General features: G+C 40.2%; 1 protein-coding gene across 1 annotated transcript in view; it reads left to right on the forward strand.

Annotated features, from left to right (window-relative positions):
- Positions 1–255: 255 nt before the first annotated feature.
- Positions 256–27,374, forward strand: part of apbb3 (amyloid beta (A4) precursor protein-binding, family B, member 3) — a gene marked incomplete at both ends in the record, with an annotated part of 44,655 nt that continues 17,536 nt past the window's right edge. Inside the window, 10 exons of the mRNA XM_083759920.1 lie at positions 256–304; positions 8,315–8,484; positions 8,704–8,777; positions 10,245–10,296; positions 17,407–17,556; positions 19,184–19,311; positions 24,893–25,007; positions 25,583–25,670; positions 26,010–26,093; positions 26,884–26,999. Of these exons, the coding sequence (XP_083616046.1) occupies positions 256–304; positions 8,315–8,484; positions 8,704–8,777; positions 10,245–10,296; positions 17,407–17,556; positions 19,184–19,311; positions 24,893–25,007; positions 25,583–25,670; positions 26,010–26,093; positions 26,884–26,999 (1,026 nt within the window). The remainder of the gene's footprint in view (positions 305–8,314; positions 8,485–8,703; positions 8,778–10,244; positions 10,297–17,406; positions 17,557–19,183; positions 19,312–24,892; positions 25,008–25,582; positions 25,671–26,009; positions 26,094–26,883; positions 27,000–27,374) is intronic.

Below are 27,374 nucleotides of genomic sequence, written 5' to 3' on the forward strand. Positions count from 1 at the left end.
AGACACACTTACAGTAGATTAATATAGACAGAGTGGAATTAAGAACATCTAAACCTTTCGGCATGTGAACAGGCCTCTAGCCATTTGCTGCTGTGACAGACAGAGTTTGTGTGTGAGAGCGAGAGCAACAGAGAGAGAGAGAGAGAGATAGAGTAGTGTGGGGAGACAGTGTGAGTGATGTGTAAGAGCTAGCAGAGGACAGAGGATCGGAACACACGCACGCACACACGTGCACACGCACGGCTGGACAGAGTCATGCTGGGGAAGGATTATATGCTGGCCATTATTATAGTCAACTATGATGGTGAGTATGACTTCTAACATTATCATATTATAGTTAACTATGATGGTCGATTATAGATACGACTTGCACTATGAAACTATACAGTCGAGTCGAACCCAAGAGCAGAACATCACCGGAGGCAGAGCAAGTTCAAAGTCAAACTATATGGATTCATTAAATCAACAGCTGAATTAAGTGTCAAGGCTTATGATGTGGTGAATCAGACAGTGGTCAAACACATGTAGGCAGTCCATACAGGCAAACAAATACCAAAGGGAGGCAGGAGCAGGCAATAATCCAGAAATCCAAAGATGGGCAGAAGGTCAAAAACATAAATCAACATCTGGAGACGGACACGACTCATAAACGATAGAAATTACTTACAAGAGACTGAGAGTAAAGAGCCAAGACTGTAGCACACAGTAACAACAAACACTTGACAATCTGGCAGAGAGTGAGTCATATGGGTCCATGTCTTTATAGGTAGCAAGCTGATGTGATGAGGGAGTATAATACAAGCGGGGAATAGCAGGGCTGATGAACAGGTGATGATGAGGGAGGGGGAACAGATGTGTAGAGAAGCAGGGAAGAGCAGGGCTGATGAGGCAGGGGAGGGAACGGGTGATCATGAGGGAGGGGGAACAGGTGTGTAGAGGAGCAGGGAAGAGCAGGGCTGATGAGGCAGGGGAGGGAACAGGTGATCATGAGGGAGTGCATGGAAACAGGTGTGTAGATTAGCAGGGAAGAGCAAGAAACAGGGAGTGGGAACAGTGTTGGTGATGAGGAAGAGGGAACAGGTTTGTAGATGGAACTGAGCTAGGTCAGGTGGTTGGAATGTGGGAGTGGCCACTGCTGGCCAGAATAGTTAACTATGATTTTGCGCAGAATAGATAGAGAGCAGAAAATAAAATTAAACTATTGTGTCTGCCGCCTTTGTTATAGTGAAAAATCTGAGGTTTGTCGAGACAGAATGTGTGGTGAGGTGGTTAGACTGACAATGAAGGACAATGGAAAGGTCTTTGTCCTTGACCTACCGATCCAATGACACTGATCTAACTTAGATGACTGACTGACTGACTGACTGACTGACAAGACAAGACAAGACAAGACAAGACAAGACAAGACAAGACAAGACAGACAGACAGACATGTAAGTGGACAACAAGTGGACTGACAAAGCTAAAGCTTTATCATTTATCACCGCAGAATAGCAGATCTATGAGCTCACAATAGATCACAAGTGTTACTTTTTACACGAATGAGTGTCACGCCTGTCACAGACATGCACAGAGCAAGTTCAGTCAGGAAACTCAGTGCAGTTGCCAGCGGCCGTTCATTGATATGCACATGGCTGCCATCTTGCCAGCAAGGTTGCTACCTAGGTGCAACTTCCCATAGACAGCCCATTCATCCAAACAGAACATCTATCTAATTGTATTAAAGAACATCAAACTTACCAACATTGCAGCTGTACGGAAAGCTTGAATTATCCTCTTTCTATCTGCAATGTTAGACGTTACACAGCCAATAGCATCTTTTACCATCAGGGCGACGGTACATGGTACCTTCTCTGCAGGCTAGGGCTTCAAGATCGTTTGTTCCCATAAGTATAGGACTGAACAAGCAGGCCCCATCTCAGTTCAAGACGATAATTCAAGCTTCAAGCTTCACCTTGCTGGCAAGATGGCAGTCGTGTGCATATCATCCATTGGGCCACCTCAGCATCACGTTCTCGTTCACATGATTCACACATCCAATCACACATTCCTTCCATCTTCATACCGGCTATTTAAACTGGTAGTTTGCACTGCTTATCCTGCTTGCTTGCTGCTGCACACTGATACTGCTGCATGCGCTGCTGTCTGCTTAAACCTTTGCTGCTCACCCTCCTCCACCCCAGCTACCACCTTTTTGGATCTGCTGTTTAGGTACGGGCGGTTCGGAGTCCCTATGGTGGGGACTGATGTTGCTAGTGAGTAGTGATCAGAGTACCTAAAAAGCAGATCCAATTCATCGCCAAACCATAATAAATATACCGGTATATTGCTCATTGTACACTCAGAGTTTGTAGATTCAAATTATTTTTTTACATTTGAAATCTTAAAATGAGACATTCTGCATAACAAGTACTTTTACTTAATTGGTATAGCTACTTTAAGTACATTTTGTTGCTAATTCGTTTGTACTTTTACTCAAGTACATTTTGAATTCCAGACTTTTACTTGAATGACAGATAATTATGAGGAAAAGGGAACTGTCTAAGCATTTTGTCCTTCAGCATCTCAAGGCCCATGCTGACCTAACATGTTCTTGTGCAGGAAGTGATGTTTTTGTTGACGTGGGGGATTGCCATAGAACATACTGTGTTGTCATGGTAGCAATTGCGTTTGTTCTCCTTCAGTGAGGGACACAAGCAAGCAAGCAAGCAAGCAGGCAGGCAGGCAGGCAGGCAGGCAGGCATGCAGGCAGGCAGGCAGGCAGGCAGGCAGGCAGGCAGGCAGGCAGGCAGGCAGGCAAGGCAGGCCACCTGTAGGTGTTAAAACTTCAGGCAGGGAAATATTATCACGATTCTTTCCCATGCACTTCTCAGAAATCAGACTTTTTCCACAGACTTCATCTCAGATTTCAAATGAATGTGTATTCCTCTCCTGTACATTTCTAAAAAGTCATGATACAAATAGATAGCCTGGATGGATTTGTCATTGAAATGAACACAGTATTCTGAGCTCCCAGAGAAAGTGGCAGTCACTGTTAATCTTTTGACCACTGTCTTCGGTAGTTTCTTGCAATTCATATTAGAATATTATTGATCACTGTTTATCTATATTACTGTACTTTTGAACGCTAATAGGCAAAGCCTATCAGCCATCAGAACCGGTGCTGCATTGTTCGCAGAGGTTTGTGCTCCAATAGTGCTTTCTAGTAGTAGTAACGTGTGATTATATGAGCTAGAACAGAATAGAAATATTGTAAATGTAACCTTATCCTCTCGTGAGCATTGGGCTGATATACAGTATGGACATATCACTGGTCTATAAATGACACTGTCCTCAGAGACAAACGCATCTACCGAGACAAAGACAACAACTTTAGTGCTGGGTAATATGACCTCAAATCAATAATATCACGATTATTTCAAACGTTTGCCTCAATTAATTTACGATTCATGAACAAATTTGTTTTTTAATGTTGAAAATATTCCAGCTCGTAGCATGTATGTAGACCATCTAGTATACCATTGAGATGCAGGTTTTTATATAGATAATAATCTATATAAAAACCTGTATCTTGATTATTCAATTAACCTACAGTACATGAGCAAGAGTCAGTCATTGCGGTACCTTCTAAATGTTGGTTTCAAGGTATTTTCGGTTAACTGCCCAGCCCTAAACAAAGTACACAGAAAGTAACAAATAGCAAAAGACAGAGACAGAGAGAGATAAAGAAACAAAGATATTGATACACAGATGACATTTACAACACACAGCCCTGTAATCTGGTCACCAGCTACAAAATCTGATTTGAAAAATCAGTTGCTCAAAAATATACATCTGTCATCGCTGATGGTTGAACAGAAGCAGTAGGCCTACACTAATAACCTGTGCAGTTTGGCTCACCAGTTACAGCCAAACATACAGCACTAGAGGAGCTGGAGCTGCTACTCCCATCAGCAAGAACAAACGTATATATAGGTCAATAGCACTTTGGATTTCTCTGCCCCAAAACCAAAACCAATCTAATCTACAATACATTAAAACTTTAGCGATGGAGTGCTGACCTGCATGGGGGTCTATTATATTAACTCCATAGACAAATAGAAAACAGAAAATTTACAAAAATCACGGCACTCCACCTTTAAAAACTAAATACATCAAGAGACATGAAAAAAGAAAAGAAAAAGAGATCCAAGCACTCAAAAAATGTGGAGGAGCAGAAGTTTAAAATACAGTTTATTCTATAAAAGCCATCAACAGATATCTTGCCAAGTAAAGTAAAGTAACATTTGTGTAAAAAAGATAAGGAGCAATAGAGCTAGAGAAGAAAAGACAAAAGCATAGCTTGAAGAGATAAGAACAGTCAACCAACCAGTTAGTGAGCCTTAATGACCACACAGGGTTTATTGAATGGAATCAGATGAAACCTCATGGCACAGCTAGAGCACATGCGTGCGCACACACGCATGTACGCACAAACGTGGATGTTCGCACACACATAGTTTCTTTTAATGTCTTTGACAATGCTCAATTCACTGTTCTAAGAACAAGCTTAGGCAATTAAAATAAAATTATATATCTGATATTAATTAGAACCATAACCAACTTGCTCAGGTATACTGTAGGCTAAGCAACTAATCGAAAAACTGTAACAAAAAATTATATATAGGCCTAATAATACATTTACATTTATCAACAACAAATCGGAAATGTTAATGATTTATTTTATAATTGACTAAATCCATTAGTCTGATTAACCACAGGCTAATATCTGGTGTAAACAGACTAAAACAAAAGCATTTCTATTATAAAACAATCTCCACTATTCCTAAACACTGCGCAGTGCATTGTGATATTCACTATACTAACACATCATAATGCATTGTGTGTATGTCTGGCTGTGACTAGGGGCCTGGGTGTCGGACAGAACAGATCCATCAACGGGGATTGTAACCTTAGAGTTAGTATGACACACACTCACACACACACACATACTGTACTTTCTCTTTCACACGCTCTGTGGTCATGCTGTCTTCTACAGCATGACCACAGAGCGTGACTCTATACAGTGTCGATTGTGTCAGCTGAATCAGCTTAATAAATTATGCAATGTGATCCCTCTCCTCTCCTCTCCTCTCCTCTCCTCTCCTCTCCTCTCCTCTCCTCTCCTCTCCTCTCCTCTCCTCTCCTCTCCTCTCCTCTCCTCTCCTCTCCTCTCCTCTCCTCTCCTCTCCTCTCCTCTCCTCTCCTCTCCTCTCCGATCCGAGACCATGCCAGTATCGTGTTTTCCGGGCACCTGAATAAATGCAATGATATAATTCTTGGATGCAGCAGCAGGCTCATTAAAACACGTCAGTACCTCATATCGTTTGGGGATCCGAATCACATTTACATCGTTGGCGAAGTCTCACCCCGAGAGTCTTTGAGAAAGCTGTGCAAGTGTGCAATAAAAGCTTTCAGTCTGAACAGCTAGGATTAGAGATGCTCACACAGGTTTACCCCTGACTTTAGTTTGAAATAACATCAGGGACAGCATTCTAAGCAGACAGTCAGACACTATAAGGTCTGTGCTATCTGAAACCTGATCAGTATGACTGTTATAGAGAGGAGAGGAGCGGATGAGTAATACAATAGAATAGAATTGAATAGACATGAAAATATTCAGTGTTTGCTGTGTAGAATAGAACAGAAAAGAGCTGGCCGGCTAACTCCCTCTCTCTCTCTCCTCTCCCTCTCTCACTAGTCTACGCATACATGTGCATCATCTGCAGCCCGCGTCACTATTGACCTGTTTCTGTTTCTCTCTCTCTCTCTCTCTCTCTCTCTCTCTCTCTCTCTCTCTCTCTCTCTCTCTCTCTCTCTCTCTCTCTCCCTCTCTCGTCTCTGCCTCCCTCTTCCAGCTGACCCTCTCATCTAACGTCATATAGTTTCAGTTCACATCCTCTATCCTATCCCTTGATCCCTGCCTTGTCACTTCCTCCCTCCCGCCCTCTTTCTCCATCTGTCTACATCCACCCGGGTCAGTGGAATGTTAAAATGGCTGTCGCACGCATGCACACACCCAACCACCCACCCACACACACACACACACACACACACACACACACACATTGACCTTCACACACACACCCACACACACACACACACACATTGACCTTCATATATGGTTTGTCCCGCGCACGTGACTGAAATAGGAGAGGAGGCAAAACAAGGGCATGAGAGGAATGGATGGGGCAGAAGATGATGAAATCACACCAGAGATAAGGATCATGTAGAGGCAAGAACAAACTGGGATGCAGCAGGCCTTAATTAACCACTTGAGGCCGATTCTACAACAAATGTCTTCTAAACAGTTTTCTGAAAGAGAAACTTTATCATGTCAAGGACCCCCAAAATTAGATATTTGGCCGGCTGGTCGCTGACTGCCATTTCAAAATATTTTTTTCCAGGAACCACCTTGAGTTCACTCAAAATGTTCGCTTTAAAAATATCTATCTGTTCAAAGACAGACGCAAATGCACACATTTTTAAGATTTTTCCAAAATAATATTTTTTAATAGCCAAAATAAAGCTTTTAAGCTAAAATCTAAAATATGAAACAGATGCTTTCCCGGTGTTAATGGGTTAAACCTAATAGTGTGCCTATTTTGGGTATGTGAGGCTAAAATGTTCAAAACTGATCAAAAACATAATATTTTAAAGAAATGTCTAATCATTTTCAAAATATTTTCTAATTTCAAATTTAAAGGTATATTCAGTGATTTCACTCAAAAAACCTTAGGTTTCGTTTTTGGCTGTGGGACCCAGCCTTTCGTCCAATCAGGATAGAGAGTCAAAAACGAAACCTAAGGTTTTTTGACCCCCAGGTGTTAACTGGGGACAGGGAGGAACTCCTTATATGGCCAGCACACTCTATAGTAGGGAGGATTATCACAACAAAACAAAAAAATAAGTGATATTTGAATTAAGTGAAATCACTGAATATACCTTTAACTAAACTAAAATGCTGTATCCACCAGAACTATGATACACGAGGTGTTCAACTGATTATTGACTGAATGCAGATGACACTCATGCTAACCTCCTGGTCAATGACCTTAGTGATTTGTGTTTTACAGCATGACTGCATCTAAGATATCAAGGATATTTAGAACTCTGGAAGACGTCTTTGGACACGAGAAAGAGCAGCTAATGTTACCGTGTTCGCTAATGGGGATGCTAAAAATAAAAAGATATTATATATATATTATATATATATATATATATATATATTATATTCATATTCATATTTATATATATTCAATGTCCCCCAACTGTCCCCAGCTACAGTAAAACCCAGAATTCTGCAATAAGGCACATGTGTTTGCTTCTTCCCTGCCTTTTGTTTAAATCTCACACCATTATTGTCTGTCTCAGTGTTACCGTAAGTTTGACTGCTCATTTTGATTTAGTTTTAGTCCCATACGTCTTTTGAATTAAATTAAATTTAGTTTAAGTCATACATTTTAGTCGACTAAATATCATATGATTTTAGTCGTCAAAATATCATACGATTTTAGTCGACTAAATCTACAGTTGATTTTGGCTGCATAAATGTATTGCTTTGATGGCGTTGTAATGGCAGATGTCACAACATTGTGAGCTTGGTGTACAGTAGATCTGCTATTTTCAAAGCACGACCCTGAGTCTTTTAGTTCTACTGGATCTCTTCTCCACTAGTATCATCCCTAACATTTTAGTTTAGTTTTTATTTGTTTACGAAATTGTAAATATAATTAGTCTCAGTCTTAGTCATCATAACTTAGTTTAGTTCGTCAGTGAACAAAAGTAGTTGACGACCTTTTTTCGTCATAGTTTTAGTCGACAAGTTTAAAGATGGACTGCCGTGATTTTTCTCCCCCCTAAAACATGATCATCAGGTACTATGATTATACTAGGAGAAAGATTTTTTTTTAAGTGTACAGAAAGTGTTAAAATTATGTTTTTATGTGGCCACACCCACCAGTTCATTAAAGTATGCCTGGTGTTTCAGGTGGGTACTGTACGTGGTGATCCACCTGAACTGAAGCCGCACCCACAGCTGTTGTTGTATGATAAAGGGGAGGGGTTAGGGGAGGGATTATACTGTGATGTCACTATGTCACTTCATTTGGGCCTTTAGGGTAATGTTAACTCCTCTTGTCATCTTGTGTCTCAAAGTGTAAGAAACATCATAATTCATATTGTTATGCAATGATGCTTGTGACACAAGACAGAAAAAGTACAAAAATCACGGCACTCCATCTTTAACACTGGTCTGTCTCCCTATATCTTTCCAGATAATATTTGGGCCGACCAGGACTTAGCGGTAGACCCTGATCTGCCGTCCGGCTGGCGGACCATCAGAGACGCTACTGGCACCTACTACTGGCACATCCCCACAGGCGCCACCCAGTGGCAGCACCCCAGCATCCAGGCCGAGCAGCGGGACACGCAGCACAATGCAGAGGTGAGATACACAGTGGCACTCATCACTGCCGGGTGGAAACCTAGCCCGTTTGGAACCTCACCCAGGCAGTTGAGCCCGTCCAAAAACATGTTGAATGTAAATATTTCTGCAACGCACAATGCAATGCAGATGCCACTGGGACACTGTACCTGGAGAGAGTTGATGACTAGTGTTAAACCTAAACCTTTATATGTATGTTTTCCTGTGTTTTCCGGTCAGAGCCAGGAGAAGGCGGGGTCCAACGGACTGACCGAGAGACCAACTGAGAGGTCGCCGTCATCTGCGGAAGACAGGTGTCCACACACACACACACACACACACACACACACACACACACACACACACACACACACACACAGTCACACACACAGCAGGCTACCTTGAGCTTGATGTGACGAAAAATCCAGATTGAGATTTGAGAAACAGTCGAGTGTCATCAGCATTGACAGGACAGATAGAGCAAATTAAAACTTTCTTATTTATGATGACCACATAAAGAAGAAACATAAAAGGGACACAAATATTATATAGGTGCAGTAAGATTACATTCACAAAATCATGGCATATGTCTTCATGATACAATAAGCATGTCACTCTGTACTGTATGGATATAGAGTAAGTAACAGGCAACAGCGCCTCTGTCATATGTGACGGCTGCCAATTATAGCAGAGACAGCACAATACTTTTCCAGCCTTTTTTGGAACCCCAAGTTGTTGAAGCGCCAGGCTGTCACATATAAAAACAATTAAACAAATAGTCTGCACCTATAGCCCATAGGCGTCCTCTAGGCTAATCTCTAATACAAACATTTCCCTGGACTCTTCATCAACCACAACATCGATCCACACGCGCACGCACACACACACACACACACACACACACACACACACACACACACACACACACACACACACACACACACACACACACACACACAGTTAGAGGGCACATGCGGCTCTTCCCTGGTCTAGAGCATTATGGGATTAATAAAAGCTGGCATTTAGTTTTATCGAACGCGCCTGCTTTATTTTAATACCCTCCCGTTTCGCATCACCCCATTTCTTCCTAGCATTTAAGTATGTTTTAGGACACAGTTCTGCTGAAATGGCATCCGTGTTGTTCCAATTAAGAAGAGTAAGGAGGCGTCTGGCACTCATCCATGCAATGCAGCGTTTTTCTTTCTATTAAACCTGTAGCGGATGGAATGCACTGACAGTGGTGGAAAAAGTACTCACATGTTTTACTTAAGTAAAAGTATCATTTCTGCAATGTAAATATACGATGTTACACGTAGAAGTCTGGTGGTATTCAAAATGTACCTAAAGTACCAAAAGTAAAAGTACTCATTGCGCAGAATGTCCCATTTCACAAGTTCAAAACATAAACAAATGTTTTTAACTAGCCGATCTACAAGCTCATGATGCTCATTGTGAGCTTATAGATCTGCTATTTTCAAATAAAAAATATAGGGCTGAAGTGGTTAGTGTGTTTTGTATCAAAATCTACAAAGTAACTAGTTAGGTTTTCATATAATTGTAGCGGTACAATATTTTCCTCTGATACACGAGGGAGGGAGAGAGAAAAAGTGCAACCGACTTCCACGGAGAGCAAGAGCATGTGGCTGAAAAACATGGTCAAATATATGGTATCATTCCTCATAGATTATAGATACATCATAGATGACTGACATTACAGGTTGACCACATTGTAACCACACTTTCCCAGAATCCACCTTTCTAGTTGTCATCTCCTCTTCCAGGTCCTCCTGGTATGAAGACTACTTCAGCAGCAACCATGACCCTGACTCCAAGGTACCTGCATGCACCCAAACCACTGTTTACTACTATCATTCATTGATCTATTATCAACACCCATCTGTTCCCAACGGGGAACAGAGAGAGCAAAGTTATCTATTTTAGGGTTTAGGTCTGCTAATTTTCATACAAAGAATGTTCCAATGGAGTTAGGACGTCGCCAGACTGTTGCATGAAATGTGGAGTGCCCTACCACCAACAGCCATAAAGAAGTGTGAATTTTCAAAACTGCTCTAAAAGGAGCATTCAGTGATTTGGGTGATTTGGAAAAACCCCCGGTCCGCCCCAGTAACAAGATGTGCACGTGCACGCACTACAGGGGGGGGGGGGGGTGGCACGCGGCAGGCCAACAGCCCACACACCAAGGCCTGGAAGGCCCCTCTCTATCCTGATTGGATGAAGGCTTTGCCACCTAGCCAAAAATGGGTTTTTTTACCCCCAGGGGTTAACTGGGGACAGGGAGGAACTCCTTATTATGGTCAACACACTATAGTATAGGCCGTGTTGGGACCCATGAAAAAGTGCTTAGAAAATGAGTTTCGTTCCCATGTCATGGGAACTACTCATTCAATGCATTTTTTCATAGATAATACCCTTCTAGACTTTGGGTTAAAAGTTCTACTCATAATATCCTGCAGTATTTTGTCACAAGCCATAAATGTATAAACAGTGTATAACCAAAAAACTAAAATCTTGGGCTGCTGTTTTTGCTTGTAAACACAAAGTCTTTCTCAAATGTCAAATGCATATACTTAACATATGAAACAAGTATTGGTGCCTTTAGTTTACTCATATGTGAATTTAGATCATGAAATGTAGCATATTTGTTAAAGAATATGCTTCAACTTAAGTGTTTGCCACACAGTACAATGAATCCTACACAGAAAATCAGGGCACCTTGGACCAAAATGGAAGAAAATCTATCCAAATGTTACCACGCCCCCTAAATTGGAATAATGCAAAGAAATGGACAAGACTAAAAATTAAAGTACTAGAGGTCAGAATTATTACAACATATGGTATGAAACATTTATTTATTTACAAGTTCCGCAAAGTGTCACAGCATCTGTCATTTGTACATCCAAGTAGTCTGTGCTGTTTGCATGCATTGCATTTAAATGGATGTAGGCAGTGTGGCAATTCTTTGACATCTTAATAATTGTTGAACAAAACAAGTAGTAGGCCATGGTAACATGTTGGGTTACTCATCCCTATCACTTTCATCAGAGTCATCATCCCATGTAACTCTTTCTTCTGTTTCTTTTGACACATTTTCACAGACAGGCAGTGACATAAATCAGTGCAAGACAGTTTTGCAGACATACATGAACATCTTTCAGTCTCACATTTGCTTCTTGTTTTTACAATTACAGTGGACTACCTGCAACACACTATCAGGGGCAGGATTTCTAGTCATCCATGTTACTGTTAACTCCCCATCCTCCATGCCCCAGCCATTGCCAATGGGTGAAGGAGCACACATCCTACTAGTCAGAGAACGTCTCATCACTGCTGCTTGGTAGTTTGCCCTTTTGCAATGTTGGTGGAGAGCATCACTTGTTGGGGGAATGGACAGTTCTGGCAAAGCTGATGATGCCGTACAGAATGATCTGTACCTTGCATCCTGAAACAAGTTCTGTGGCCCTTGTCTTTTAGACTGTGGATTGTGTTGTACAGGGAAGGTAGGAGGTGTTTTCAATGTGTAAACTGACTTCGGCAGTGGCTGTCTGTCTGGTCTAGACATTGTTTCAACAACAGAACTTTGTAGCATAATGCCATTTGTATGGTGAGTAGTTCCACGACCTGACAGTGTCTCCTCCTCAAAATCAATGTTATCCCACACCAGTATGGTAGGTGCCTTCTTTGAGAAATTTTGTCTCTGCCCTCTAGAAGTTGAGCTAGGCTAGTGTCTAGACTGACAACTGTGTTCCATGAAGCACAGTGTCCTAATCTATTCAGTAGTGACAGAACATTGGATGAATCTGTTAAATGGCGAACAGTTAGACCAAGACACAGTGACTTAGGCGTCTGCTTCCGACCTTTAGATGCACAATGTATTGACAAACAGATAAAACTTTTAGGTTCACATCTTCAGGAATATCAACATAACAGTCTAGTGTTGGTTACTCTGTTGCACCTATAATCCAGGAAATTACATTGAATAGTTCAACTGGCACAACAGATTTTGCTTCAGAAACATTCAAATCCTCTGCTGTGGGAGGCCAAGGGCATTTCATACCGGGAGTTTCATTTACAAGTTCAATATCAGTCCTGCACTATACAGTGTCCTTGTGTGCTCTGTAGTTTGTCCAGATGTTTGTTCATTGTCACTTTCAGCTTGGCTTCAGGTTCAGGTTCAGGTTTATTTGTCATTTGTATAGATACAGAGTATACATACAATGAAAATTGTTTTGCTCAGAGCACTCAGTCTTACATACACAGGACATAAACAAACATCTATAGTGCAAGAAAAGACAAGAAACAGGAAAAGAAAAGTGCAAGTGAAGTGAAGTGCAATACAGTTCAAGGTCAGCTGTTCAGCAGCCTGACTGCCTGGGGGTAAAAACTGTTACTGAGACGGGTGGTGCGAGATTTGATGCTCTGGTAGCGTTTTTTGGACGGGAGTATTTTGAACAGGTTACCTCGGTTGACTCAGTTGTTGTCGTGTCTGAAGGATAGCCTGTCTAACAGTGTATCTGCTGATAATGTTTAAACAAAAACCAGTTCGGAGATACAGGGCTGTGAAACACCAGCTGGGGGAAATCACGGTCCAACCGCCTTTTCAGTTTATCCTGCCTGCAAAATGAAAATATAGAAAAAGACGAGCACAAATGTATAAATAAAGGAATTTTTTCACAATGAGAAACAAATTAATTTAAACATACTGTCATAGCCTTTCTTGTGAGCGAATAAATCAATAAAATGGAAACTTTTCAGTATGAAAGAGGTTATTTTTTGTTGACTACAGTTACCTGTAGTCTGAAGCATCAATATCCTCATTCTTCTTAACGTTGTCTATGAACTTCTTCCTTAGTTGGTCCATTTTCAGGATTTCTTGTTTATCGATAATCCTTTGACGGATGACTCGTTCGCAGAATATGTTGTGGCAGCAAAGGGTTGTTCATTTCTGAAAACACACACACACACAGACAAAAAAATACTTAACATGTGCAAAGGTGTCTGCTGTCAACATTGTATCTAAAGACAGCCAAAATACAGAGTATATATAGTATCACACATTTACGATTAAAAATGTGGGTGAAATTTGTTTTTGTATCTTCTATCCATTATATGGTTATCCCAGGCGAAAAATAAATATATTTATTCCATACTTAAGTACACCTTTAGCACAGAAAGTATGTTAAATGTATACTTGTAGTGTCTCTAATCATATTAATAGTACATTTTTGCTAAATATAATATAAGTGAACATAAATTAATGTGATTTAGCATATTTGTGATAAGTGTACTAAATGAGAAATATATTTCAAATAGTATGAAAATATGCTTTTCATGAGTGCATTCATTTACTTTTGTCTAACTTAAATACATATAATCACAAATACATTTGTGATGATTATATTTTAAGTACTTTATCAATATATTCACAACAAGTTCTCCTGAACATGCATTTATTGTAAGATGTACTTTAATTATAATAATTAAAAATATATTGGTGATTATTATATTTTAAGTCCATTAGCAATATATTCATAGCAAGTTCTCCTGAACATGCATTTATTGTAAGATGTACTTTAATATAATAATTAAAAATACATTTGTGATTATTATATTTTAAGTCCATTAGCAATATATTCATAGCAAGTTCTCCTGAACATGCATTTATTGTAAGATCTACTTTAATATAATAATAAAAAATACATTTGTGATTATTATATTTTAAGCACTTTATCAATATATTCATAGCAAGTTCTCCTGAACATGCATTTATTGTAAGATGTACTTTAATATAATAATAAAAAATACATTTGTGATTATTATATTTTAAGTCCATTAGCAATATATTCATAGCAATTAAGTTAACCTGAACATGCATTTATTGTAAGATGTACTTTAATATAATAATTAAAAATATATTTGTAGATTGTATTTTTTAAATGCACTCTTAGCATATTTTAAGTAAATATATTTGTAGATTGTATTTTTAATACATTATAAATACAATACAAGTATAAACTTTCAGTATATTAAGTCTAAGTATATTGAGTACTAATGTGATATAAATACTGGCAGGTGAAATGGGAATGGCTAGAGGAAGTCCATTTCCCAGCATACACTGGGGCGCCAAGGACCGTGTGTTATTGTTCTTATTTGTGTTATTATTTGAATATTAGAATGTATACTGGAGTTATGTTATGGGTCATTGTATTTAGGGTTTTGTTGTGGAGTTATTTGGTGATTTATGTTGTTTTATGTGATTTGTTAGTAAAACCATGAATCTAAATGTCTGTTGGATTGGTCAGTCTCTCTCCCCTTTTCCCATTCATATGTATAGTAACATGGTTGCTCCAATTAAGAGTTATATATGCAAATATATGCAAATTTATATTTTCTGAAGTATATAATATATATATATATATATATATACTTTGGAAAAGTATAAATTTGCATATATTTGCATATATATTATATATAATGCTTAAAATGTATTTGGAGTATAAAAGTCATTAATTTGAAGTATACTTGTATTAGTTTCAAGTATACTATCAAATATATTTTAAGCACATTAGTTTGTAATGTTATTATATTAACACATTGGTAGTATATATTAAATGTATTTATTTAATACTTGATATACACTTATAATACACTATAAATATAATATAAGTATGCTTTTCACTCATCGGAAAAAGTATACTTGGGATACTGGAAGTATATTTTCAATTTAACACTATTTTTTGTCACAAAAGGGTTAAAAAGTATAGAAAAAATATATTTAAGATATGTTTAAGTAGATCTGATAGTGTATTCGAGATAACAAAGTATATTTTAAGCACATTAGTTCATAATGTTATTCTATTAACACATTGGTAGTATATTTTAAATGCATTTATTTAATACTTGATATACACTCGATATATTCGAAAATACACTATAAATATAATCTAAGTATGCTTTTCAAAAGTATACTTGGGATAATGGAAGTATATTTTCAATTTAACACAATTTGTTTGGTCACAAAAGGGTTAAAAAGTATAGAAAAAATATATTTAAGATATGTTTTAGCACATCTTAAGTGCAACTTAAGTATAAAAAGTACAACTTAAGTAGTTTCAAAATAGCACAATTTAAATTCATACTTTAAAAAAGTATACTAAATAAATCTCTTTTTCGCCTGGGATTACAAGAAATAAATAGGTGAGGGGGGGGGGGGCAAGGAGATCAAGGCAATAAAAGAAAATGCTCCCTGTCTCGCTGTGTGTGTGTGTGTGTGTGTGTCAGTGTGCGTGTGTGTGTTGGGTGGGGGGCTGTAAATAACACAGTGACCTGCCCCCTTGACCTCCATGCATTACTGGGTTAGGGTTAGCTAATAAAGTAGTGAATCAATCAGCAGTGTTTCTGTCTCTGTTCTGTAGATAAACACTTTTTTTTATCAATGATAAGTAATATAATATAATAATATATAAATGCACTACATCACAAGACCACCGCCTTTCTATCTGCACACTTCCTTACCCAAAAATACATGATATTCAACATATTCAACAGAGTGATCCCACAAAGCCTCGGCCTCAAACACAGCACATCAAAGACCTCTGGTTTTATGGGAAAATGATAGGTCTATATGTAAATACCGGTAGCACAGTTATCGTCATAATATGACAAATCAATATTTCACAGTCCAAAACTGGCATGCATGTTTTCCAGTCCCATGTTAACGTGTGTGTGTGTGTGTGTGTGTGTGTGTGTGTGTGTGTGTGTGTGTGTGTGTGTGTGTGTGTGTGTGTGTGTGTGTGTGTGTGTGTGTGTGAGAGAGAGAGAGAGAGGGGGGGGGGGGGGGGGGTCTCTTACCTGCAGTCTGTTTCTGCTTGTGAAAGCTTCTTCCGTTTTATTTCCCACCAACAGTAATATATTTGTCCACAAATGATGCAGATGGCTGGAAGGACATGGCCAGCAGAAGGGACGGGCAAACCTGTCCGAGACCGAAGTTTCTTTCGGGGGGTTTCAGACGTGACTGTCCGAGGCAGCGACTGCATCTAGTTCTCCTTCTTCCCCTTGCACCGTCTGTGTGCAGCGTTTCTCGGCCAAACACAATCGTCTTTTACAAATAAAGCGACGGTAACACGTGGCGTGAAACACAGTGTCCTCGTTAGAGTCCTTTGATTCCCTTTTACGCACTTTTCCCCGCTGTTTTGTTTTATTTTTCCCCTCTTGGCTGCTTGAACTGGTGGCCGCCATTGCTCAAATATTATTATGGGAAGGGAATAAAGCTGCTACGCGATTGGTCCACGTGACCAAAATCACACCACTCCCCTTGCGCAGATTAGTATGCCTTGTAAGAAATAGTCCCGTCTTTGACCACTGATTATAAAAAATACTGCAGGATGGCACGAGTAGAACTTTTTTATTTGGACTTTCTATCTATAAATCTCTTTAATGGAGAAAAAATTGTGTAGTCCCCCTTCCGTGGGAACGGAACTGAACGAAAAGGGACCTCACAATATGGCCTAGTAGGGGGGATTATCACAACAAAACAAAAAAATAAGTGATATTTGAATTAAGGGAAATCACTGAATATACCTTTAAACATTTATAAAACCAAAATACTCACTGTCGCTTTCACTTTCAAAATGTTTCAGCGTTACAATTCTTGCTACCCTTAGGGCATGCATTTACAAAACAAAAAGTTAAAATATGGAGATAGTATACAATGATATATGTGCATGGAGAGTTGGACCCAAAATGCATACAAATGGAGCCAGACCACTGGGGACACCTGGAGGACAGGTAGGGAATTGCACAGGGGCAGACCAGAGATGACAAGGGCAGGACGTGGCATTGAACGAAATATAATTATGAATTACATTATACACACTTTCCTCCCCAAACCCCCCCCCCCCCCCTTCCTCTCTCTCTCTCTCTCAGTGTTTCGCAGTGCGGTCCCTGGGCTGGCTGGAGGTGCCAGAGGAGGAACTGACCCCTGGGAAGAGCAGCCTGGCCGTCAACAACGTCATCCAGCAGCTGTCCCACTGTAAGAACACAGAGGAGAGAGAGTCCCAGGGGGCCTGGGGCGAGGTAAGACCATCTACCTCACTGTTTAAAGCCCTAACCACACCAACGGGTCACCATGCAACTCCTTGGGTCCAAACGGTTGCAAGGAGTTAACGCTAAAACCGTCTCGACCCTTTGGCGTGGTTTGGGCCATTGAATTCAATGCGTTGAATCACTAGGGTCAACGTGGGTAAACGAGCAACAAGACATATCACCGCAAGGGCAACGCTAAAACCATCTTGACCCTTTGGTGTGGTTAGGGCTTAACACAGAGGAGAGAGAGTCCCAGGGGTAAGACCATACCTCACTGTTTAACACAGAGGAGAGAGTCCCAGGGATAAGACCAAACCTCACTGTTTAACACAGAGGAGAGAGTCCCAGGGATAAGACCAAACCTCACTGTTTAACACAGAGGAGAGAGTCCCAGGGATAAGACCAAACCTCACTGTTTAACACAGAGGAGAGAGTCCCAGGGATAAGACCAAACCTCACTGTTTAACACAGAGGAGAGAGTCCCAGGGATAAGACCATACCTCACTGTTTAACACAGAGGAGAGAGTCCCAGGGATAAGACCATACCTCACTGTTTAACACAGAGGAGAGAGAGTCCCAGGGATAAGACCATACCTCACTGTTTAACACAGAGGAGAGAGTCTCAGGGATAAGACCATACCTCACTGTTTAACACAGAGGAGAGTCTCAGGGATAAGACCATACCTCACTGTTTAACACAGAGGAGAGAGTCCCAGGGATAAGACCATACCTCACTGTTTAACACAGAGGAGAGAGAGTCCCAGGGATAAGACCATACCTCACTGTTTAACACAAGAGGAGAGAGTCCCAGGGGTAAGACCATACCTCACTGTTTAACACAAGAGGAGAGAGTCCCAGGGATAAGACCATACCTCACTGTTTAACACAGAGGAGAGAGAGTCCCAGGGATAAGACCAAACCTCACTGTTTAACACAGAGGAGAGAGTCTCAGGGGTAAGACCATACCTCACTGTTTAACACAGAGGAGAGAGAGTCCCAGGGATAAGACCATACCTCACTGTTTAACACAGAGGAGAGTCTCAGGGATAAGACCATACCTCACTGTTTAACACAGAGGAGAGAGAGTCCCAGGGATAAGACCATACCTCACTGTTTAACACAGAGGAGAGAGTCCCAGGGGTAAGACCATACCTCACTGTTTAACACAGAGGAGAGAGTCCCAGGGGTAGTCCATGAATTAAATATATTTAATTAAGCGCCATGTTGCAAACTTGTAACTAGTCTATTTTCACTAGTTTGGGTGGAAAACGTCGAATATAATCTCTTTTTGGTCTTGACCTGAAAAGTTTGCGAACCACTGGCCTTCACTATCTGTCCAAGTGTCTCTCCCTCTCTGTCGAAATGTATAGGCTGAAGTGGGTAATGTATGTTTTGTAATAATAATCAAAAAGTAACTAAAGGTTTTAAATTATTATTGTCGAGTAAAAGTATAATATTTGCCTCTGAGATGTAGTGGAGTAAAAGTGAATGTATACAAAATGTGGAAATACTAAAAGTACCTAAAAAGTGTAGTTTAGTAAAGTAACTAAGTAAATGTACTGTACTTATAGTTACTTTACACCACTGTCATTTACCAAGCTGGTTATGGCTCATCCAGGGTCAGGATATGATGCTGGTTCTGAAGAAGGACACTCTCAGTCTGATGGACCCACTAGACCACACCCTTCTCCACTGTCAGCCAATCATCAACATCCGAGTCTGGGGCGTGGGCTGCAACAATGGCAGGTGAGCCAATCGGCAGAGACAACAATCAGCGGGGCGCTTACTGGATGACGCCATATTGTATGACTAAATACTAATATCCCCGGTACCATCCCATAATAGTGTAACAGCTTCCACCTCTCATCCATAGTCACAACTGATGGCTGTCTGTTCTGATGTACTAAAAAGGCCAGCTTGCTTTTAAGGGTGATTTACATAGTTGCTGTGTCGCTCGCCGCAGATAGCCAACGCCAAGCTAACGTGTGGTTAGCATGTTGTATGTGCTATTTTCGGTGCGTGACATGGTGTATAACTCAGGCTTTATACACTTAACACACAGCTTTGTTCTCAAAGCTAAGCGCTTCTCACAACATTGTTACTCAACAAAACACAAAGGGCGTGAGGGTGGGTGTTTATATTATGGTATTGCATGACGATTTTCATTTTCCTGTATCAAAAGACACCACTGTTTGTGTTTGACCCAATATGCCGCATGACAGTAACATGTATCACTTTCTCTTTTGTTTGAAATGCCCCTCCCCACACCCCAGGGACAGGTAAACTCTTGTTTTTCTTCTTTCACATACAGAGCCTTATACAGAATGTGTCCATGTTGCACTATATGGTCACCACGTTGCCTTGACCTTGAACAGTTGATTTCAAGACTTTTATTGTTGTGAAATGACCATCATACTAAGGAGTTGGCATAGAATTTTTTTAAGACATTACCATGATGCAGGGTCCTGGAACTAACATGGCAGCCACATTATGGCATTAATGGCTCCGTTCACATTTTTCCGCCCATAAACTGCCACTACACACTGTACACACTGACACATTTTACACACAGATCATTTCTCCCCAATATAAAAAATAAATGAAAAAAATGTAATTGAAATAAATAATAATAATAATATCAAATATCTAAACACTGAATCGACCAACTTAAAAACTGTGCGGGATGTTCACAAAAGCCTGAGTAGACGATAAAATTAGTGAAATATCCCTTTAAAAGTAAACACTTAACATTTTGTTGGTATGAAGACCTTTGACACTGCTGCTTGGGTACCTGTGTTCTGACGTTACGGGAATGTCAAACAGACCGCATGTCGTTTGTTTGATGTCTCACTGGCCACCATGTGTGATGCGCCACACAAAAAGATCACCGACATAGATTGTATTTCACTTTATATTCATTCTCACTAATGCCAGCTGCAGGCCAAGTCAAATCATGCATGTATTTTTGCATGCATTTTTGCATGCATTTTCATTTCAGCTGTGCAGTATGAGGGGCAGTGTAGTTGTTGTTACACTTTAGGCATTTAGCAGGCATTTGTTGTTGTTGTTGTTGTTGTGGTCACAGTACATTTACATTTATGTTAACATAGAGTGAAATTATTAATTTTGTCTGAGGAATAACCAACAAAGCCTGAGATGCGGATCTTTCTGGGCACATACGGTTGGAGCAGGTCAGACAGATAAGGAGGTGCCTGGGCATGGAGGGCTCGGTGTGAAATAACTAGATGAAATAAAATGTATTATCTGTAATTACCTGGGCGCCAGTGTAGGGAGGCAAGGACGGGTGTTATATGACAGGATCTCCTGGACCTGGTCAGCAACCTATAGCAGCTGTATATTCTGAACCAGTTGCAGGCAATCTAATGAGGTTTTAGACAGACAGGTAAAAAGAGAATTACAATAATCAAGACGTGATGACAAATGCGTGGATAACAGTTTCTAACTCCAGGTGTGAAACAACGGATCTTAGTTTGGCAATGTTACAAAGGTGATAAAAGCAAGTGCGGGATACAGAATTAACATGTTTATCTAAAAGCATAGACTGATCTGACTAAAATAATACCACGGTTTCTGGGGTTGGTGCATATGTAACCGGTGTAATCTGTCTCTCTCTGCATTGTGTTGAATGGAGTATGGACAGACGGACCCAGAACTCACTTTGGAAACCACGTTTTATTCTGACAAGGAATAACAACAGACACATCTCCACGTTAGTTCTTAGTAGTGCAATGGCTCTCTCGTTCCAAGACGGAAGTACAGAAGCTAAGAGCGACAGTAACACAACAAATAAATATAATATAACGTAACATACCTGACAAGGAATAACAACAGACACGTCTCCACGTTAGTTCTTAGTAGTGCAATGGCTCTCTAAACAGAGTGAAACAAACACTGTATAAATCGATTTGCAAGTACAATTCTTATTATGTTATAGGCTACAGAGAAGTCAACTTAGACACCCACCTCGTTCCAAGACGGAAGTACAGAAGGAAGAGGTGGAGGTGTCACAGGACATTTATACAGGGGGCAAAAGGAGGAGACTTAAAGGAGCTGTGACCTCTAATGCACTATGTATTCCTATACACATGAACCATGGAGAATTAAGTCAGGTAGAAGCACTTATTTGTGTCATATTTTGTGTAATTAATTATATAATACTGTTACACATATGTTCTGTTTTAATGACACAAGTCAGACTTAAGTTGTGAAAATCAGGACATGTGACTTGACTTGGACGCCTCCTGCTGTTAGACTTGAATAATGACTGCTTTAAGATTTGACCCAACCTAATCGCACACTCACTCAATAAACAGTCGATTTAATTTGCAGTGGAAGTGGCTTTTTTCGAGTCCATGCTAGGTTGCAGCAGAGTGGAGCTGTCCCTGGTGCTGAGTAGTGCTGAGCTCTGTCCATGGTCTGAACCATATTACAACACTTAATGTTGTAATATGTACAGTAGTAAATACAGGGTAGACGATCTGCATCGTAACACAGACAGTTGTGATCAATCAAGTCCACATTTCAACAAATAACTGCCTGCCTGCCTGTCTGTCTGTACAACCTTGCAGTTTAGATAATAAACTGCAAGGTTGAATAATAAAACAATAGAAGTCAGCGGCAAACAGAAATGTTTTTAGCTGTGATTTAAAGGAACTGAGATAGTTGCAGCAGACCTGCAGTTTTCTGGGAGTCTGTGACAGATATATGTGGTGTATTAAAAACTGACCGTTGCTTCTCCACATTCGTGTCTGATTCTAGGGACATAAAGCAGACCTAACCCAGATGACTTGAGGCCTGGGTATCATGATGTCACACAAAATCTGAAATGTATTTTGGCCCCAAGCAATTGGATTTTGAAATAAATTATTTGGCATACAGAGAGCGTGTAAAGTGTATAAAGCAAGGGAAGAGATTTATATACTCCACTTTCCTTATTGATTAGTAAGGACTTGGGCAGCAGCATTCGGAATCAACTGCAGTCATCTGATCAATAAGGAGACCTGTAAAGACACCATTACAGTAGTTAGGCTATACTGAAGATGAATGTATAGATATATGTAAAGACACCATTACAGTAGTTAGGCTATACTGAAGATGAATGTATAGATATATGTAAAGACACCATTACAGTAGTTAGGCTATACTGAAGATGAATGTATAGATATATGTAAAGACACCATTACAGTAGTTAGGCTATACTGAAGATGAATGTATAGATATATGTAAAGACACCATTACAGTAGTCATGTATACTGAAGATTAATGCATGGACAAGTTTTTCTAGATCCTGTTGAGAATAAGTCCTTTAATCCGTTCTATGTTTTTAAGGCGATTGATAAAGTCTGATCGGAGTCCATGACTACACCAAGGTTTTTGGATTGGCTTTTTAACATACATTACTGATTGAAGCTAGGAACGGCATGGTAATCTTTTAGTCTTCTTTACCTACCTAAATTTTTTTTAAATAAATAACACGTCCAATTGTCGATTTGTTCAATGCATGTAGTCAGTGCATTGGACCATACAGTAGTCTGGTGATATGGTTATGTAAACTTGTGTGTCATCTACTTAACTATGGCATTGGTAACATATGTTGTTGTTGTGAGCTGAGCCAGTGGGAGCGTGTAGATATTGAACAGTAGAGGCCCCAGAATGGATCCTTGTGGAACACTGCGTGTCATTTTTAATAATATTTCTTTTTTTAAGATTTAAAAAAAGAAAAGAAAAAAGGATAATTTCACTGCTATAGGTGTGCCAGAAAGTCCCACCCAATTGTTCAATCTGTCTAGCTGTCTAGTAACGCAAATGCAGCACTGAGGCTGCATTTTTATTTTAGTCATCAGAAATGTTTTTGTGTTGTTAGTCTAGTCTAGTTGACTAATTATCATAAGGCTTTAGTTGACTAAATCTACTAGATCTACTAGTGCCTCCCTATTTGTTGATGAAATTGTCAATATATTTAGTCTTAGTTTTAGTTATCATAGCCTAGTTATTTAGTTTTACTTTTAATTTGTTTTTGTCAGTGAAAAAAGGTAGTTGACAAACATCTTTAGTCATAGTTTTGCCACTTTGGGGCACGTTTGAAGCTGTACAATAAGAGTGGCGTTACAGATAGTTGACCAATTATTGGGGGAAATACAGACAGAGAAGCAAGCACTAAATACTTTGTCTTGTGCCAAGCGATATTTTGTGTTCACTGCCAGGCTATCTACTGTAGAGTTCTGTGACCCGGCCCCCACCCCCTCTCTTTTCTGAATAATGCAGCAGGGGGTTCCTTTTCTAGTTCATCAGCAGTTTAAGTTGCAACGCTGCAAGGAGAGATGTGTCCGTGCGTGCGTGCGTGCTGCCTTCAGGTGATGTCATTAAGTGGGGGAAGTACCTTGAGGTACTTACAAGCCCAATCTCAATGTCTCAATGTCTCAATGTCCACGCTACACCCCGAGCACTGAACCCTTACAGGCCTTTATGAACGTGTGTGTTCAGAGTAAGTGCATGAGTGAAGAGGGCTCGAAATATAATAAATATGAGGAACAAGCCTGCACTTTGTGACATCACATTAACTCACAGCAGCTGTTGCTATCGATCATAAAGATAAAGGGATTATAGTCCATCCATATAGTTCTTGTCGTTCACTCCCTGTCCTACGCAAAATAGTAATGCTGTTGGATAAGGTCAGATCAAAGATATATGGAAATACTCATCATGCAGTTATACAGTAGGACAAAGTACACACACAGACACGATGCTATCAATCACCATGTGAGCTACATTACTTGCATGTAAATGACTTCTTGCCAGATCCCTCAGTTTTACTGTAAGATTACACTGGATTGAGTGCAATTGCCTCAAGCTAAGGTTGCAGCAATGCAGCAGGTCTGCAGCAATGCAGACTATTAGGGGAAGTTTGCATAATGGCTTTTTGAAGTTTTATCAGGAATGTGCATCCAAGACCATAATGTGCATAAATGTGGACTTTGATTTCGCCACACTAATCCATTTCCTTCAACACATGTCATGAACCCTATACAGCCCAGCAGATATGGTGAACATAGCAGATTTCAAAGCTATTAGTGCTTATCAATTAGTGCTCAATTCTGCAACAAATATTGTGTATATATAATAATGATAATATCCCCTTTCGGATGCTGCAGCACCGTAGTACAAACAGGATTATTTTGTAGCAAGCTGGTATGTAGTTACAAGCAGCTATTGAATTAATAGTTTGGGATTTGGTCTCATCAAAGAATATAATATGTTCTCATCATGTTCTGCCTGATGCCAACCGTGTGTTTTGTGTGTTATCCAGGGACTTTGCGTTTGTGGCCAGTGACAAAGACACCTGTATGCTAAAGTGTCATGTATTTAGATGCGACGCTCCGGCCAAAGCCATCGCCACGGCGCTACATGAAATGTGCACCAAGGTTTGTATGTCATGTTTGGAACTTGATGTTTAAGCATGTTTAGCCGTCACAGGACTCGCAGTTGCCTAGAGGTTAAACACAGAGAAGAACAGAAGGTTGGCAACTTGACCTCCCACACCAGCCGGGAAACTCAAATGGCAATGACACAACAGTTACGGCTGAGTTGCCCGTAAGTCAAATCACATCGCATGACATGACATGACATGACCATAGCTCTGGTGAAGCTCAGCCCAGTACATACACCTTCCAACCGGCATTCCGAAATTCTGATGGGCTTTTTCAGAATTGTTTCTCAGAACCTGTGCATCTCCAGATGTCTGAACAGGAAGATGTTCCGATATCAGAAGGAGCATGTACTATTTACGTCATGTCTTGTCTTTTTGCACCTCAAATATCACATCATGAAGGATATTGTGTGCATTTTACAAATAAATAGAATTCTGTCTGTCTGTCTGTCTGTCTGTCTGTCTGTCTGTCTGTCTGTCTGTCTGTCTGTCTGTCTGTCTGTCTGTCTGTCTGTCTGTCTGTCTGTCTGTCTGTCTGTCTGTCTGTCTGTCTGTCTGTCTGTCTTCCAGATCCTGTCAGAAAAAGCATCCACGAATAGATCACTAGCGCGGTCTCTGACAATGGAAAGTATTTCACCAGAAGATCTCCCAAGGCAAGGTAATAATGGAATACTGTAGACGTTTACTTCAATATGTCTTCTACTCTTAGTTAGAAGTAATCTCATTTAGAGTAATTTGCATTAGTCTATTTTGGTCAACGCTGGTCCACTTTAGCAGTCCATTTAGTAGTAAGAAAATCTAAACTAAAAAGGACATTTAAAGGGATATCATAACACTTTGAGATTTGTTTCAAATGTAAAGTGTGTTTGCTGTTAGGTGATAGCAATGGTTGAATACTGTGTTGCCTTCATGGACGAGCTACTTTGGAGGCGATTTTGCTTTTCACAATTCACATGCTGTGTGTTGTGCATGTTGTGCATGTTGTTCTCCATGGCAGTGGATTTCCTGGAGGCCGTCAGGCAGAGAGTTCAGAAGTTTGAGGTCCAGTACATTGGGAACCTGCCAGTGTCCAGGGCAATGGGTAAGACACCCAGTCTCCACATACCTGTACGCACTGTACTGATGCTTCACATAAGCAATCAATAGTGCAAACTATGTCCGAGCCATTCATTCTCATGTACAAGTACAATGAGTTCAGTGTATTTAAAATTTTCACCATGGTTAGTCATCCGCTGAAAAAGCTTATTAAGCCCTTCATCTGTTTCTGGGGGGAAAGGAGGGGGCCTAGTATAGACTCCTGGAGGACTCCGATCAATAGGGTTTGTGTGGTTAAAATACTTTTGGGTCCCACTGAGCAAAAATAGTGGTTTTTAACTAGTTCAAAGGGGAAAAGTATATATTGGATTACTTTTTATGAGAGGAAAAGAAGAACAAAGGAAAGAAATGGAAAATCTGAATTAGAAAGGAGATTGAAAGGGATACTTACATCTTAATCCCATGGTGGCACAAGTATTACATCATCACCTAACCAGTTGCTAATTGATATAGTAATATCGGAGTACTTCTTACAGGTATCTCTAGTCGGGAATTTAAGTCCTGGTGAAGCCATGCTCTGCAAACCTTACCTTACACACAAAGCAAGAACCTATAAGGAATGGTGTGACTTTGTGTCATGTTTTTGTTATGGAGAGATGGTTACAACACTCTTGAATCGCTTCAATGTCCACTGTCTTTGTGTGTGTGTGTGTGTGTGTGTGTGTGTGCGTGCGTGCGTGCGTGCGTGCGTGCGTGCGTGCGTGCGTGCGTGCGTGCGTGCGTGCGTGCGTGCGTGCGTGCGTGCGTGTGTGTGTGCGTGCGTGCGCATGCTGTAGGCATGGAAGTACTGAACAGAGCCATTGAAAGCATCATGAATGCCACAGACAGAGATGACTGGGAACCAATAGTCATTCAAGTCTCTGACAAGGTCTTGTCACTTTGGAAAGGAGAGGTATTGTCATTCACCACTTCTTAACCAAATAAGACCCGAGGTTGATTGTACAAATACCTTCTAAATCAGTCACACTTTAAATAAATAGCATGCACTGTGAGCTTGTATATCTGCTATTTTGCAATGCAATGCAAGAATCTAAAATGAGTGACACAGAATCTTTTCCAGATTGTCATCGAGGCACACTGCCTTGATGAGACAAGTCTAGGTGTGCCTTGGGATTTTGTGAAAACCATACATTATATATACAACTATACAAAAAGTAATAAATTGTAATTTACTATAGGCAAATAGGCAAAGTCTAAGAAGAAGCCATGCTTCTTCTTAGACAGGCCTATCAGTACATTGTGAAGAGACAGAATGAACTGAGACAGT

The sequence above is a fragment of the Protomyctophum parallelum genome, assembly GCF_964188405.1.
Source record: "Protomyctophum parallelum genome assembly, chromosome: 1".
NCBI lineage: Eukaryota > Metazoa > Chordata > Actinopteri > Myctophiformes > Myctophidae > Protomyctophum > Protomyctophum parallelum.